This window comes from Argentina silus (genome assembly GCF_951799395.1).
Source record: "Argentina silus genome assembly, chromosome: 1".
NCBI lineage: Eukaryota > Metazoa > Chordata > Actinopteri > Argentiniformes > Argentinidae > Argentina > Argentina silus.
Window position 1 is genome coordinate 9,846,478 of NC_139655.1, and position 18,200 is coordinate 9,864,677.

Below are 18,200 nucleotides of genomic sequence, written 5' to 3' on the forward strand. Positions count from 1 at the left end.
TAGAACTCAGGGTCAGGGGAAGCAAGAGGGCCATCTCTCTACCCAATAGTCGGAGGGGTGAGACCAGAAAAATAACCATGAACAATTTGTATCTGGCCTTCACTCCTGACATTTGAGCACTCTCATTGTACAGTGTCATTAGTGTGAGGGTTAACTTAAAGGAATCCAACACAGATGTGGTCAGAACCATAGCGGACCTCCATCCTTTGTCTTCTGGACCTTACAGCCATGTCCAGAGACCTGTGACTCCTTTATTCTCTCTAATAGGTGTGTGTGTGTGTGTGGGGTGGGGGGGGGGGGGTTCATTGTGACATCTTGATGTTGTGTGTGGTTCTGTTCATGGTCTCAGATACACTTACAGTAGTCCATAATGTAATCAATTTTTTGGTGAGAACTTGTTCTCAGAGAAACCTGACATTTGTCTTTGAACTTAGATTTGTTTTATGTTTTAGCAATGTATTGAAGTGCAAGACGGCACTCTGCAATGTTTTTTTTTTTTTAACAAGCTATTATTTTCTTTCAAACCAAAGGGCTTTTCTTTTGTTACAATGCTGTTTTTCATGGTCTATCTCTTTTCACCAAATGGTGATTGGAGGAAGGAAGGGCCACAGAAATATGGGAAATATATCACCTTTTCATGTCTAAGCTTTAGTATTCATGCAGTGAAATCAGCGCATAGCGACTGTATGTCTGTGTCCTTGAGATTGGCTAAACAGAGCAAATACCAGAGTTTTCAGCTCAAGTCTTTTTATTTCTTTCAGAAAGAGAGAAAGAAATCCATCTGTGGAATTTCAACTAGGCCAGATGAAGGTTGATGCTAACAAAGCAGCACTAGCTAATTGAGGTTTGATAAATTGATAAAATCAGTGGAAAGGGAAAGGGAAAATGGCATTTAGAATAACATCCCAGGCAACAGGATTTCAGGTGATCTTACAATGTGTATTAGAAAGCCATGCACTTTTAAACGGACTATCTTAGCAGTTTATGCTGCACATCTGTCGTCAGAGTGATTAGTTAGTTAGACCAGTAATCATCTCCCTTTAGTCTGAGCTAATATAACTACCCTGATATCTCATAAAGAAAGAAGTTCATAAAAGAGGAGCAGGCCATTAAAGCCAATCTACTGGGTGCGTGTCGTGGTATTATCTGTCTCCTCTGTAATTGCTCCCACCCTAAATTGCTCCCTATAACAATTAGGGGTTGTGCTGCACAATTGCATCCATTTCCATAGTAATGGGTGTGGATGTCACTTGCTGGAGCGTTAGATCCAGGACAGACTTCCAACACAAAGGTTCGTCCCCGTCTTTGCTCTACCGAGATACATACTGCACGTGTGCTTTTCTCGGTCACACTTTAAACAAAGTATAGCTTGATGGAGCCTTCACAAACCCTTTATAAGACCTCCATGGAGCCTTCACAAACCCTTTATAAGACCTCCATAGTCATTTATAGGCAAATGTCATACTGGACAAAGTGTAAGTATTCATTTTATAACCCTTTATATAGTGTGGCATTTGCTTGAATGATTTGTGAAGCATCTAGGTTGGTGTTATACAAGGTGAAGACTAGTAAGATACAGTATACTGCATGTGTTAGCCTGATCTCAAAAGGCAAGGCAAGACTATTGCACCAGTCATTTGTACTTTACAGTACTGTACAGTATATGCATGAAAGCACAGTAAAGAACAGTTACATACTGTATGACCTCTGAACTGAAGTTCTAGCGGTAAATCAGCACTGATTCAGTCACTGCACTGGTTGGCTCTAGGCTGCAGAAGTGTAATGGGAACCAAAGTGTTTATTTTGGGAATACAAAACCTTTGCACCCTTTCATTACATATTCATGGTGCTTGAAGTGTGTTTGAGTGATGGACTCACAGACGCACTGTAGCTGCACTCCAATCAGCTAAATAGAAAGCAGGAGCAAGCATAAACTCCTCACAAGAGCAAACATCTTCCTCTCCTCTGAAAGGAAACAATGACTTTGTCTGTTTGAACAAAATGGCTGACTTCCAAAGGGTTTACCCATGTCTCATCTATTCTGTTTACCCTCTTTACCATAGGCATGACTCATTTTGAGATGTACATGCTATTTGTTCCCCTTTATTCCCTCCCTCATACTAATATGAATGGGTGGTAAATTTGAATGGGTGGTAAATTTGAATGGGTGGTAAAGGCCAGGGTCTCGCACTATTGATATCAGACCTCCTGCATTGTATCTTTAAAACAGACTCAACACAAAGACACAGAGCTCCAGGGGCGAATTGCAGAACTCCTTCTATCCGTCTCCTTCATCCTCCGTATCTCTGGGTCTGAATGCCAACACTCCACACACACACACACACACACACACACACACACACACACACACACACACACACACACACACACACACATTTCTATCCTCCGAGACCGCCCACCCCCTCTCCTGTAGCCCTCTGTGACATTCTTTGACTACCATCAATAACACATCGGACTGGAGATGCCATTTCCTTTTACACATGAGGTTTACTCTAATCAGAAGCATTAACGAATAGCCATGACTGGAGAAGGGGGAAGTGACAGAGGGAAGAGCGAGAGAGAGAGAGAGGATGGTTAGAGTGAACAAATAAATGTGGAGACAGAAATGGAGACCCTTAAGGGCAGAGGAAAAGGGGGATGGACTACTGTTGGACTGTCTTGATTGAAGCTCGCTATTTAAGCTCTATCTGCAAAGGTCAGAGATGCTGACCATTGTGCTCACATATTCCCAAACCTGAGCAGCATTGGAACAATGGTCCTTGTCTGTAGAAATGTAAGGTTATTATGTATCAGAGGCGTTTTGATGTGTGTTATGGGATCAAAGTGGGAAAAGATTTTCTCACTGGATACCAGAGAATAATACTAATGATATCCGTTGACTTTGAACATCCTTAGACTATGCAGTAGTTTTTGTGTAATAAACACTGCCAGTATGTTTTTGTCCCTTGATTTCCTAGTTCTCCCAGTACTCCCAGTACCACATATGTTGACCTGTTTCCTACTCCCAGATGGACCATGAACCCCGTAACCCCACTTACATCTCCTCACAAGGTCCACTGCCCTCAACTGTGGCAGACTTCTGGCAGGTAAACTACAACCATTAATGAATTTACAATACCATCTGTTTTTGTGTATCAGAGTCACTGTTGACAAAACTATGAAGGGTTAGTTAACTGCATATTAGTTTTTATTGCTGTTTATTATAACATATTGCACAAATGATGATGCAATATTATACATTACAAATTACAGTCGACTGAAAATACAAAAGGAATTGCCAGCTTGCCATTAAACTACAGTACCTTGAAACACACTGGCGAATAGAGGTATGGTGCAATTATGCATAGTTGCCAAATGGTGTTATTATGCATTAATGGGGAAGTACCAGTGTAATTAGGAGGACCATTGCTCCCATACGGTAAAGGTAATCTATCAGCTGTGGTACTGCGTCCACAACATGTAAGCATGGACCACAGACACTGGCATACCAGATGGCCCTGTATTCACTATACTGAGATGTTTACAATACAATACAATACCTTATTCATTTTGCTGTATGTTGCCTATACGTAGGTCCTCATTCATCTAAAAGCAGAATTGTGTTCTTGTAATGTTAGGCAGATGTTGATTTAACAATATTAGGCCTACGATGTCTGTTAATGGTTGCTTGCTGACACAAATTGTTATAGAGTGGTGTCAGGTTAGGCTTGATGGTGACACAGCAATTATGGTTTTATCTAACCATTATGTCCTCCCATTGTTTGAAAAGTGCACCTTGACTGAGTGCACTGTTCAAATTGGCTTTGGTTAATGTGCTGTTGCCACATTTTAATGGTACATTTGCAAGTGCCTCATATGAACACGTTGGTAATTGTTTGTTTGTGTGTATGAATAACACTGAATAACAGCATATCCACTATCTTAATTAAATAAGCCATTTACAACTGAATTTGGCTCAGTTTGTCAACTCTAAAACGATCTTATTGAAACTTAAAATTATGCCTAGACTGATTGACATATTGTGAAATCATGCCTTTGAATCAGTAGCCTAATTGTAGTACTTTTTATTTTCAATATAGTTTCCTTGGCCTTTGAAAACCCTTTCTCTCCAAATAAACATACAGAAAAACATTTGTGGGCACATGCAAATCGTCCGTGCAAGAGGCGAGTCTTTAGCTCTTGTCCGTCTAATCCAGGCCGGGCTCCTGCAGCGGTCTCAAAGCCTCTGTCTAATCCCTCCACCCCTCATCCTCCCCTCGCCCCTCCGCACCCCCAGCCTCTCTCTGTCCCTGGCTATTACCTAAGCTCCACTGGGGTCTCACCCCCCCTCCTCTCTCTCCTTAGAGTTCAGTGGAATAGCCAATCAGCACGAGGTCAAAGAGCTCTCTCAAACAGGGACTGGGGGCTCGTTCTCCCTTTTTAGTTGCTGTTCTCTTATAAAGGCATGTATTTATTACATGCAGAAGAGCACATAAAAACATGATTCAACATTTACAACAGATGTACAGTAACACAATCAATACCAACAAAACCCTAAAACCCAAAACTAGTAACACCTGAACTTTTTCATGTGATTTGGCACTGTGAAAGTATAAAGTGAAAGTGCTTTCCAATTGAATCAAACCAAAAATAAATATTTATTAAGTTCATATAATTTCTTTCTAGCTGATATATTGTAAAATGATATCAGAGAAAATAAAATATCCTGTGTTACACATCTTCCATGGTAATTTGAACATGGCCTGACGTTGGCACAGTTGGCACAGTTGGCACAGTTGGCTTGTAATGTTTCCGCTGGGCAGAATCACAGAGGTGTGTGATCCGTTTATAGGCAGGACCATTGTATCTTTATTGCTGCCATAAAACCAATGTTTCTTCCTCATTTTCCTAATGGCCGCAGTGGGCCTCTCTATCTTCCAAGGACACATTAGATAGTGATAAGATGAAATGGAGCGGATCAGTTGATCTAGCTCAGACGTCTGACAGAGGAGAACATGTACAGCACTGTGAGACCCCCCCCCCCCCCCCCCCATCTACTACTGCATTGATCACACATCTAGATAAACAATGCCCAGCGTGGAGTGTAAAGTGTTTGTTTCTGAATAATAAGCATTTAAATAAGGGGGGCAATAGAGATTTTGTAACATTATGATGATATAGACATGTTGATATAGACATGTTCTGTGGCTTATTGGTCAATACTGTTGTATGTTTTTGTTGAATTATCTCAAATGAGTGCCCAGTTCATCTGCACATCCCTAGATCTGACTGGTCCCTGTGTTTCCCTCTGTCCACAGATGGTGTGGGAGAGTGGCTGTGTGGTCATCGTCATGCTGACCCCCCTCTCTGAGAATGGAGTCAAGCAGTGTCACCACTACTGGCCAGACGAGGGCTCCGACATCTACCACATCTATGAGGTGCTAATCATCTGTGTTTTCTTTTTGTGCAATTTATCGCTCATCTTCATTTTCAATAAATGGTCCTTTAATAGGTCTGTAGGTGTTATGGTCCAGGGGTACAACTGCAGATGTTGTATAACTGTAATATCTGGGGAGTACAACACTCACTCAGACCTGTGTCCTTCTCTGTGAAGGTCAACCTGGTGTCAGAGCACATCTGGTGCGAGGACTTCCTGGTCAGGAGTTTCTACCTGAAGAACCTGCAGAACAATGAGACGCGAACTGTCACCCAGTTCCACTTCCTGTCCTGGATGGACCGCAGCATCCCAGACTCGGCCAGGACCCTGCTGGACTTCCGCAGGTAGGGCACCTGTAGCCCTTAGAGCTCTCTGGAGCTCAGTGAGACCCTACAGGCCTGCTCAGTGTGTGTCCTCTCCTCTCTAACCTCGACTTCATCCTCTTGTCCCTTAATGAGATTTCCTTTAGTTGGTGTCCTCCTGCTACAGATCAGTTCCTATTCTCTGTTGTTCTTCTCCCTCTCCTCCTTTAGAGAATGTGTGATGTTGTTTCAGAAAGGCCTGTGTTCCCACTCTATTTCTTTGATTGTGAGCCTATTTGTCCTCCTTCTCTTGCGACGTAGCAAATTAACAGCCTGCATGTCATGGCTTGTCTTGAAAAAAAGAAAAAGAAAACTTAATTCAAACAGCCAATTAAATGGGAGATGTCTTGCTAAAAACGTGAGCAAATTGAGGGGGCCAGTGACTGAATAACCTCTCCCTGTTCTTCTTCTGATGTGTGCTGGCAGAAGAGCTCAATAGGCCCCCTGGGAAAGCCCTGCAGGAATTGGAAAATCCCTCCAAATGAGAATATGTGTCTCAGATGTGTGAATTGAGGTCCTCCTCCTCTCGCAATTCAGAGTAGAGAAAAAAATAATAAGAAGTGTTTAATTCTTCTGCGACACATTGATCTATTGTACCATATTTCAAACAGAAAGAAAAGTGACAGAAACATTCCCAAAAACTGCAGAAACTGTTCATCATATCACTGGAAATATCCGAAAACTCTACCATTTGTGAAATGTAGCGCTAACAGACTAGCAATATGTACTGGGATGTAATGATTTATTATGGTATATTCAGCTGAACTCTCTAGACCACATCAGAGCTCAATCACAGCATAGCTCATGTGGTGACATTATGTTTTATAACAAGTACAGCACACTGCTGTGGAAAATCTTGTTCTGCTAGTAGGTCTAATTAGAGTTTCTCCTGACACTTTAGAGAGAGATCACCATGCTACAGGGTAATAGCAGTCACAATAGAAGCCATTGGATATTCATCTCTCTCAGGTTCTTTTACTACAATAGATGTTCCAGCGCCCGCTAACATGCAGACACATGCAACGCATTTGGCTGCGGTTTTGGCCAACTCTGTATAAAGCGGTTGCCAGTGTCATTTTTGTGATGTTGCAGCTAGTAATATGAGCCCAGTTGCATAGTCACAAAAGTGATCATTGGAAACTGTGTCTCTTCAGCCAGGCCTGTGCACACGCTCTCTCACTCTTCCTCTCACTTCTCCCCTTTTGTTTGCATGAGAACGGCCACTTACTCTGCTCACTCTCAAAGACCTAAAATGCCTGTTTGTTTTTTAACCATTTTATTTGTTTTATTTTTGTAACATTTAAAATATGTTCATGTAATTACCATGTCTAAGAAGGCACAAGTTTGAGGTCCAAATGATCAAAATATATAATACTAGCAAAGTTAAAAAGAAAAAAAAGAAGAATTTAAATCACCTCAGAGAATGTTTTGTCTAAAAGGGAAAAATGGAAAAAAAAATTGCAGAGCCAACGTAGTCAGTTTCCATGGTAACAGACGGGTGTAAAAGGCTTGTTGGCCCCCACCGTGCCTCTGGTGTGTAACATTCATAATTGGGCAAGGTTAATGCGTCGCGGATCACAACATCTTGCCATTGCATCTATCATTGCCGTAAATACATGTCACAATATGGTTTTAAATGATGCTCCATTCATTTTCATTGTTCGACATGGACTTTTTTTGTCCTCAAATTATTGTGATTGACAATGGTATTCAATTGATTTTCTAAGAATTATTTTATTTTATTTCAATTTTGGTTCAATTCATTTTTATTCCATCCAGATAGGATTTACACTGTACATACATTATACATCATACAAATATATCTCGATTGAAGCACCTTGAAATAATCAAAGAGCAACACTGAAAAACACTACTGTCCCCACAAGTGTACTGTATATTTCGTTTATCTCAATATCAGTGGTATCAAACAACCAAACAACCCTTTTTTGCAAGTCATTCACTAATTTGAATTGAAGCATAATGCATAGAATGCTACATGTATTTTCAGGAATTGCTGCAAAGCTTTACATTAACAGTACACTTTTTCCTGTTTCATTACAGAAAGGTTAACAAGTGCTACCGGGGCCGATCTTGTCCAATAATTGTCCACTGCAGGCAAGTATACTGTACATAATCATAACCGTGTTACAAACTATAAGGAAGCTGAATGGCTGTGTATAGATAAGAAAAAAGCATGTTGACAGTAGACACAGTTAGCTAAAGTATGAATCTATTAATCTTCCTGATAGTATTTACATTAAGTAATGCGTACCTTATGGAAATGAAATGCAAGATACTAGCTTCTCATTTTGTTTAGCTGTTTAAGTTACAGTCCTATTTTTCAAAAGCAGGTACCTGCCTGCCCATGTTTTATAGTCAGTGGTGTCCAGTAATGTGTGGAGGGAGTGTGGTCGGCCATAGTGGTCTCCAGATGAGGGAGATGGAAGGAGTAGTAGTGGATTAATGAAACACTGGTGCTCAGGCCACTCTCCTGTTTTATTGGCTTGCCTTTATTAGAGAGATATGCACTCCTTGTTTGCAATTAACATGCAGACCGATTGAATGCCCAGCGGGCACAAAGAGAGGCTTTTCATAAGGCTATCTCTGGAGTAATGGAAAAAGCAGGCTCTCCAAAGCCGCTCTCTAATGGCCTCTGGCCTTCCAACCTCTCCTCTGCTCCTGAGGTGCCTGCATTTAAAAGCTTTTGTCCCTTGTGTGCTTCCCAAACCAGTCCTCACTGCGCAATAGCCAAGGAAGTGCACTCATACACAACTTACACACACACATACACATACACATACATACACACACACACACACACACACACACACACACACACACACACACACACACACACACACACACACACACAGAGTTTTGTATAATTTAGATTTTCTGAGAATAAAACATGAAAACATTTTCAAAGGTATTTTTCATATTGATTATTGCCTTTAAATCATATTGATTATTGGTTTTTACTGCTGATTTTAACATTATTTGACCTCACTTCAATGTAATTCCTAGCATTTGCATAACTCTTAATGACTGTATATATGTATTCAAAATACACTCCAACATTTTTTTCGGCACTAATACAGAGTTTCTAAATTAGCAATTTGTTTTTGTGTAAGAGGCAAACACTCTGGTATTGAGCTGGTTTGTGTCTTTTCCTGCCGGGCTAATGAGGCTCTCTCTCTCTCTCTCTCTCTCTCTCTCTCTCTCTCTCTTTCTCTCTCTTACTCTCTCCCTTCCCCCCTCTCTCTCTCCCTCTCTCTCCCCCCCCTCCCTCTCTCTCTGTCTGTCTGTCTCTGGTTGTTTGCAGTGACGGGGCCGGCAGGAGCGGAACGTACATTCTGATTGACATGGTCCTCAATAGGATGGCTAAAGGTAGGAGTCGATAGGTTCCCTTTTCAGTCTTTTTGCTTGTGTGGAGACGTTGCTGTGGCAACGCCAAAGCCTCCAATTTTGACTTAGCCTCTGCTGAATACTCAGGGACCTCCAGAAAGGCAGAGGGAAAGAGTGAGAGAAACCATGGAGACTCATATAACTGAAATAAATTAGCATAAACCCTCATAACAAAGCATCAATCAGTGGCTGGGAGGGAATTTCTCTATGTATTTCTTGTAGTTGGTTACAAAAAAAAGTGTTTATTGTTCAGTCAATACTGTCAAATGTATTAGTCTGTTCAGAAAAAAATTGTTTTTGTTGTATTTGGCAAATATTAAGAAATATTGTTACACATATTGATCTCTTTTCAATGTGTTTTCAATATCTTAATGTTATGCATACATTCAGATGTGACATTGGGTTTGTTCTGTTGTTGAACTCTGTGAGATGTGTCTAACACCAGCCTCAGTATTGTATAACCAGAAATAACTCCAGAAAAGACTACAATAGCTGCCCCCTGCCCTCATGCCCCATGTCCTCCCACTGCAACCCCACCCCATGAACTCAGGTCATCTGGACATCTGGCCCTGACCCTGGCCTTCCCCCACTGTGTGTGTGTGTGTGTGTGTGTGTGTGCGCCTATGGGTGGCAGATGTATGAGTGAGTATGAGATTTGAAATCTCTTGACCTAACCACCATGGCTTAAAGACCAAAGGGCAGTGTTAGGGCAGCCTGGTCTTTCTGGGTGTGGGCTTTCTCAGGCTGTCAAACTCATCCCTTGGCTGGGACTAGTTCTAGGATTTAGGCTAGTTTGAATCTCACCTCACCTGGTCTTGAGAAGTGTGAGGCCCACGTTTTCATCCTATGGTCTCAAACGTGATAAAAAAAACATCTAGATTCTCTCCCCCTCCTCTTTCTCCTCTTTTTCTTTGACATCTTTCCTCCAGAATGAATTGTGTAAAAGAATACTTCACTCCAAAGCCTTTTCTTGTTGGAGGACTTTTTCCTCTCCTAGACTTGGGAATCCAACACTTCTGAAACATGAAAGTGTTGGAGCACTTTGAGCTGCGAGTCCAGCTGCATTAACTGGCACTTCCTTCTCCCTCCTCCTTTCAAAAACGTCTTAAAGAGCGTGGGGCTTTCTCTCTCTCTCTCTCTCTATTACTTTTTTTTTTTGCAAGTGAATCTCAAATGAGTCCTTGTGGTCTCCTCCCAGTCCCAGTTTATGAGGAACTCCAACAATAGTCTGCTTGTTGAAGTCATTCAAGCTAAAGGTGAAAAGAGAGTTCTAATCAGACTTCATTGCTGCTTTGCGTCACTCAGTCTGTTAAAACCACTCAAGAACAACATACTGTTGCTTGTTCACGTTACTTTCTGAGTGTCAAAATGACACAACAAATTCATCATTTGATTATCTCTCAGATATTAGAGAAGACAAGGTGCTTAATGTCAATTTTATAGTTTACATCATATAGTACACATCATATAGTGCCACCACTACCATACAATATTGTTAAAACCCATGTCTCTTTGATTGCACTATCATACAAATGGCCCAAAAATATCCCTTGTGTTGCATATATTATTTTATTGAGAAACAGTCTGTGGCTTTTTGCCAAGTCTTTCTAGGGATGAATGTAATCATTTTCAATCGTTGCATGGTTCCAAAGGGAGCGGGTAGAAAAGGAGATTGACAGATGTGAGCTGGATTACCCTGCTGCTTTGAACTCAGTCCAATTTGCGGTCTGTTGCAGGTGCTAAAGAGATTGATATTGCCGCTACCCTGGAGCACTTGAGAGACCAAAGACCCGGCATGGTCCAGACAAAGGTAAAGTCTCTCACTCTCTAAGGGGGAGGGGGAGAGGGGGGTGGGGGAGGTCACGTCATTCAAACAGAGGTGCGCCTAGTTCACGTGTAAGCACACAATGACACAGGCGTTATGTTAGGAAATGATGGAGTGGTTCAAGACAATTTATTTTTTGGAAGTAACTGTTCTGTACATGTGTCTGTGCTTCAGCCCAATGACAAGGCATCTTATGGCAACGTGGTTTCCTTCCACACCTTAGCTTACAGAAATGTCTCATCTTGTCGAAGGGGCTACAGTATGCTAAAAGCACACCAATATATTCTCCCTCTAGGACCAATTATTACGGTCGGTAGAATGCTAATGGGTATGTTATGGATATACATTATGGATGGATGATATGGATGGAAATGTAGTTTATTATAAATGATAACATACTACAATAAATGGATAATATAAGTTAATAATATGAAGTAAAAATGTAATCTTATACAATTGAGACAATGCTGCACTGAATACTATATTCTCAACAATTGTTGATAGGACTTACCTCTACACAGTAGTGCCAGTGTTTTCTCTATCAAGCTGCTATACTGTGTAGACGGTATTACAAGTGTCCACCCTCATGATGGCTATTTTCTTCCATCCCTCTTTTTATTGCATTTATTTATCTGGGTGTGTGGCATCTCATTCCAAGGCAGTGGTTCACTCAGGAGAACGCGTTTGGTGCTGTATGTTTTTATCTATTTAAATGTTTTCTCCTCTCTGAATTCAAATGATGGACACTGGACATTTGTGTCATTTAAGGCTGTGCATTTAGAATCAGCTCTGAAAATATAAATTAAGGAAAACCTTGTGCACAATTAGGCAGCATCACGTTTGTTGTTTGTTTGTTGTTTGCCAAAAGATTTAAGTGTTCCTAAATGTTTTATATATTACGCTTATTTAATCCTTATTTAATCCAGCCTTTTATTTGCATCCCAGTTACGGGTGACTCAGCTGTCTAAATGGAGATTGTTAGGGATGCTTATAGCTTTCACATTAGTAAATGTAGATGAAAATGGAATTACAACAGAGAAGTAATATTCCTCTCTGGTGCCTCACATTGGAGCTGTGCTGCATTTAGGATTGTTATAAGGTCTTAGAATTTTTCCTCCTCAACAACTCTCCAAACTTTGTGGTGCAGAGGTTGGCCTCCCCCCAGTGGTGGAAATCTGAATGCCACTTAGTAGGACACATTTCTGCCAAAGTTGCTGTAGCATTACTGTATGTTATTAATTTAGGTATTGATTTTTAAGGAACATTTATTTTTATTTACTAAATTTGTTGTATGGAAATATTGTATGGAGACCTACACAAATTGGAAAGACCCTATAAGAGACACCAGGAAAGAGGCAACATGATAAACTTGCAGGTTCACTCGTTGCAAACATTTCAGTATAGATTTCACATTCCTTAAAGCAAATATTTGGCCGATTTTGTGTTGACACATCTCGAGCCTGGTTCTCCCAAACCAGGGACCTGGTTCTCCCAAACCTAACTCTCCTCTTTGAGTTTGTTCTATGGCCTGCAGCCTGAGTCTAGGAGTGGAATATGAAAACAGAAGGCCTATGGGGTGAAAATCAATCAGTCCTGTTGTGCTCCTCAGGGAGCACAGTGAGTCACACATACACACACACACACACACACACACACACACATTTGCACACAGTTGGGAGAGAAACTTATTGTGGCTACGCTCACACACAGAGGGGAAGCGAGCAGGGAGGAGCACAGCTGCTCACTGCATCATCTCTGTGGCCACATGTCAGGGAGGGGGCAAATGTGCGATGAGAGGGAGTTAGACAAACTGTCACTCCAATACAGTATAAACCTCATTGACAATCCTCTACCTTTAGCCAAGCTGCTACACACACACACACACGCACGCACGCACGCACGCACGCACGCACGCACGCACGCACGCACACACACACACACACACACACACACACACACACACACAGAAGCTTAGAACTTGGAGCTGCTGGCCAGTATCCCCACCCTCTTTCTTCTTCTGTCTGCCTATACACACACAAACACACACACACACACTCACACACACAAACCTGTCCTGTTTCACACAGTGGTCAAAAGGCAGTTATAAACCAGCTAAAACCTCTCTCTCTCCTTATTTTCCTGTCTCCCCCCCCACCTCCCTCATCCTCAGGAGCAGTTTGAGTTTGCTCTGACAGCCGTGGCGGAGGAGGTGAACGCCATCCTAAAAGCACTTCCACAGTGAGAGCTTGACGCCGCGCCTCCTCGCTTGCTAAACACAGAGTTCCGCTGCCCACTCAAGACTGGCATTTCTCCTCTCCCACTTTCTCTCTCTCTTCTCTCTCTCTCTCTCTCTGTTTCTCACTCACTCATTTCCCTCTCTTGGTATACTTATGAATGTCGTGCCAGATACTTTACCTGGTCTTCTTAACTGTGATGTACATGTACTTTTCTGACTGAAGTTGAAACATATGTTCTACCAGTGCCACTAACAGATATTTAGACAAGATAGTGTTTCTATCTCTTTGTGATCTGAATAAACTATTATACTGAGCATCAGATACAGTTGTTGATGTGTGTATATGTTGTGTTCTGGACTCTCAAACATCTGTGTAGAGAGAAGATGCTTCAGATAATTATATTATTTAAGCTATATGACCCTTTTTCTTGAAAATATATTTGAAGTTTTTGTCGGTGTCTATTTGCAGTTTTTTGCGGTGGACTGCATTCATTTGTTATGTAAATATGTTTTTTGTTTATAATAAATTGATATTTCAGGAATAAATTGATATTTCAGGAATATTTAAGCATTACACAAATGTAGTTATTGCTGAATTGAATTACAAATAGAGCTAGTGTTTGTGTATATACACACTAACAATACGGTCAAATTAGACTGAAATACTGTATATTGACATTGATATATTTGTTTTTTTCTCTTAATCTGTAGATTGTGACTTGTGTGTGCAACTTGACGGGTAAACTACATGTACGAAATATGACTTAATGGGTTCCTGTAGTGCTATTAAAAGTTGAGTCTTCAATGACAACTATATATTTTGTGTGAAAAGCAAAATTCTATCAGATTGATAATAAACCATAGAATGGTTGAACATTTTTGTCTGATGTAGTTCTTCTAGCTCTTTAGGAAAGGCAAAGCATTATCTGAGTGCCAGATTTCTTTATGGAAATGAACAAGTGAAGGTTGCAATTACTTACCTTAGTTAGCAGGTCTACAGCTTTAGTTAGATTCCAAAGGAAGGCTGACATATTCCTGTAGGGTCAGGGCATTGAGTGAATTCCATGCCTGAGTGGATGAAATACTTGGTTCAGCACCTCTGTCAGTTGAGAGACAGGCCAGGCTGTGAAATAGAGAATCAATCCAGCATTTCACCCACTGAGGTCCACTGGTGCAATATTATAAGATTGAAAGGCCTGGGCAGCTCTGAGACTTTATGAACTGTCCAATTCATCTAGAATTATGACAGGATATTCTTCTGGATTCCTCAGTATATTCCTCCCCCACCTGGCTTTAATGGTACACCTTTGTATTGTGAACACATCGCTATACCCCAGACCCAGACAAAATTATTCACATTGCATTGGCTTTCCTGTTTAGTGCCTAACCATGAAACTAGTGAGCTTGTCTTCAAAACACTTCCCCTAAAGAGCAAAAAAAAAAAAAAAAAAAGGTCTTATCCCTGTTGAGCCCACTCCTGTGTGTACAGAGCATGTCTCCATTTCCCATCGACATGTCCCTCCCCTGACATCTCTAATAGCTGGGGACTAGGCTTCCTGCTCTTCCACAGGCCTTATTTGCATATGATTTGCAGATGAGCTGCCACAGTTGCCACCACCAACCACCAGCACCAAACCATAGCCCTAATAATATTCATCCATTCAGGATGTAAAGCGCACAAACCTAATCAGCTTAGAAATGACTGTATGGAAACCATAATTACGCATGTTTAATTGCTTATCATCTGAAGGATACAAGTTTATTAGAAAATGTATTTATGGTAATTGCTTCCTGAGGTACCTAGTGTGTTACAATACCATTTGATATCCTGTCATCTCCCATTTGGGAGGATTAATATATTCTGAAATAACTTAATGTTACAGAATTAAATATTGCCTTTTATGATGATGATTGGTTTAACTCCAAGTGATTTTTTATATTACCGTTTCAAGATTACTGTGCGGGTTTCTTCTAGTATGAGATACTGGTACATCTGATTCAACTATGCTTAAAGGCTGTTAGAAATCCGCCACCTCTGGCCACAAAAGCGAAATTCAGTTTGAAGTTCCCAACAACAACATCTTCCCTAATAAAAAAAAAATGGACTAGCGGTGTCGGACATTAGCTGTTGTGTTTCTGCATGTGCGCACAATTTGAAGAGGCGGCCACCAGAGACAGATAGGTGAAAATAAGTGAGTCCACTCCCCTAGAACACCCTTAGCCAATTGTAAACAAACCGAGTGTTGCAACGACACTCAATTTTAGACAACTCTTTTCAGGATCTCACTCTTTTCAGGATCTCTCTCTCTCTCTCTCTCTCTCTCTCTCTCTCTCTCTCTCTCTCTCTCTCTCTCTCTCTCTCTCTCTCTCTCTCTCTCTCTCTCTCTCTCTCTCTCTCTCTCTCTACTTATGAATGTCGTACTATTTTCAGATCTCTCAGCGATCTCATTCCCTGATCGCTACCGATTAAACATCGTCAAGACTGGCATCTCTCCTCTCCATCGTCAACGTAAGTCAGGACAGTAAGTAATGCGCATACCATATCGTCGCAAGGTTCCTGGTTCGATTCCGACCCTCGACATATCTTGCATGTCATCCCTCCTCTCTCTCTCACCCATCCTTCCTGTCAATCTCTATTGTCTCTATCCCAATAAAGCAGAAATGCCCTAAACATATATATTAAAAAAGATAGCATAACCATTTACAGAAAGATCTAGGAAAAGTTATATTAAATGAGAAAATCTTTTTAGAAATTAGATTAACATTGTCCTCAAATGGAAGAGTGGCCAAACCAGCTGCTTTAAAAAAACTATTATTTAGTGATAATACTGTAGGTCCTTCAGATGATACGAGGCTCTGCAGCCCTGAATGTTGAGTGGACCTTTTCAGTCCCAGACCTTTTCAATTGCACTTTTAGAAGGCTGTTCCAACCCACGCTTTTATGATCTCACACGCTCCTCCATCTCTCAGCAGCATTGAGTCCACTCCTTTTTTTGTAATCACTTCTAGCTCTCAATCCCTTGATATGTTTGTTTATTCATGGGCTCATTTGTGGCCGGTCTTAGCAAATGCAATACATGGCCAATCAATAGCTCCTCTGTGTATATCCAAGCCCAGCTACAGTATTGCTCTTGACTTCATTAGGAGATCTTAGTTTGGTTCAATGAGTGTTTGAAGTTGGTGAGAAATGTTATTAATAATTTTGGTTGTGGGGCCCAAGGGTAAAATACCCCTCCAGATATGATCAAGAAGTCTACAAAATAATTGATTTTGTCTATTAAACCAGGTTCTGTTGAATTATGAGGTGGAACATTGAATTCCCAATAGTTGGTGGAATCAGATTGGTGTGGCAGTTAGCTGTAATAATTGCTGTGAGAGCCTACCCACCTACTTACCCAGCAGTTCAAGCCACTTTCTTAAGAGGCTATGAATCACAGAGATGGTTGGTTACTCGGAGAAGCAGACACCTGCTGATCAGTAGACGTGGGATAATAGCACTACAGACCCACTCACATGCCATTATCCTATGGAGAGTGTTGGGAAATCCTGAGTGTTAGTAACTATCTGGGATGCTTTCCAGGATTCTCCAAAGAGAAGTGGTTGTTTTTCTTAGCTGGTGTTGTTAAGAGTGAATGGAGACCAGATTGCTGAGGTATCCTCTCATGTCTGTCCAAGGCCTTGATACCTTTGATGTCCTCAAGAAACACACAAGCTTTTAAACTTGGAGCTGCTGGCCAGTATCCCCACCCTCTTTCTTCTTCTGTCTGCCTATAGAAATGCTGATCCTGAGTAAACTGCTCCAACTTAAATAGCTACGCACGCGTACTATATTGTATACTGCAATGTGGAGTGGAACATGGATGATTCAGGAGTTTCAGTGACCTGAAGGTTAATGTAAAAACATAGTAAATTCGGATTAGGCCTAATTTAATCCTGGCCCTCAGTGCAACAAGTATAGACAAACATAGATGTTTAGAATGTAAAAGATGTGAGCTCTCATTCCTTAGCCATGTACTATCAGGGATTGTTGTTGTGGTGAGTCCAACACAGAGCTTCAAGATTAAAGCAGTAAATGTAAGGTCCGATGTTTGATTTCCTATAGAATATTGTTTGAAGGGGCAAATGGCAGTAAAATGACAGTTTATGAGGTTTTTGGAAAGGTTATTGCACGTTTAGCAGTAAAAAAAAAAAAAAAAAAAAAAAAAAAGAAGAGCGTGATTAGTTTGTGAGCAGTCCCACATCTGGTGGAGTAAAAAAAGGTAGGCCTTCAATCAAAAAGGAGATCTCTGCTCATTACCACCTCCCTCCTCGCTGGTTGTTAACGGGCAAACAGCCGCGGCACTGACATTTTACACGGCTTCATCCCAGTCCCATCATGCATCTGGGGACACTCCTGGCATTTTGCTTCGGTGTTTTCATCAGCGACGGCGGCGTGAGTGACCAGCGCGACCCCAATATTGCTCACTGTCACTCATCATAAGTGAGTTTATCAACACACATCTAATCGCTGCACTCCGCGGGGACCTTAACCATTTGCATAGTAAGATTGCTTTCTTCTACTCAACGGAGAAGACACCTCCTTTGCATAATTATTAATGATAAGGAGACTGCTAACAAATGTGTCAGAGGATATTAGCATTGAGTAAAAAAATGGATTTTAAAGAATCCATTTAGAGAGGCATAGGGTGGGAAAGAGAGAGCTAAAGGGTAAGGTATGAGCCAAGGGAGAGTGGGTCAAACATGCAGTTTCTGCTTTAGCGGGGTTGAGGAATATGTCATGGCTAGGGATCGACAAACATGGAATTTAAAAGAACAGGACATGTAGAATGCAAAGGTATACAGTAAATGTTGATGAATTCTGTCAGACTGTGACATCTTCCAACATGTGACACTAAAGTATGAGGCCCATATTGCCTGTCATCTGTTAAAGGTAAT

At 41.1% G+C, this 18,200-nt stretch overlaps 1 protein-coding gene across 1 annotated transcript in view; it reads left to right on the plus strand.

Moving 5' to 3' along the window:
- Positions 1-13,323, plus strand: part of ptprn2 (protein tyrosine phosphatase receptor type N2) — a gene marked incomplete at its 5' end in the record, with an annotated part of 111,372 nt that extends 98,049 nt beyond the window's left edge. The window contains 7 exons of the mRNA XM_083683847.1: positions 3,030-3,107; positions 5,319-5,438; positions 5,615-5,781; positions 7,861-7,914; positions 9,122-9,186; positions 10,941-11,014; positions 13,200-13,323. Coding sequence (XP_083539973.1) covers positions 3,030-3,107; positions 5,319-5,438; positions 5,615-5,781; positions 7,861-7,914; positions 9,122-9,186; positions 10,941-11,014; positions 13,200-13,271 — 630 coding nt within the window. The 3' untranslated portion in view covers positions 13,272-13,323. The remainder of the gene's footprint in view (positions 1-3,029; positions 3,108-5,318; positions 5,439-5,614; positions 5,782-7,860; positions 7,915-9,121; positions 9,187-10,940; positions 11,015-13,199) is intronic.
- Between the last annotated feature and the right edge of the window lie 4,877 nt (positions 13,324-18,200).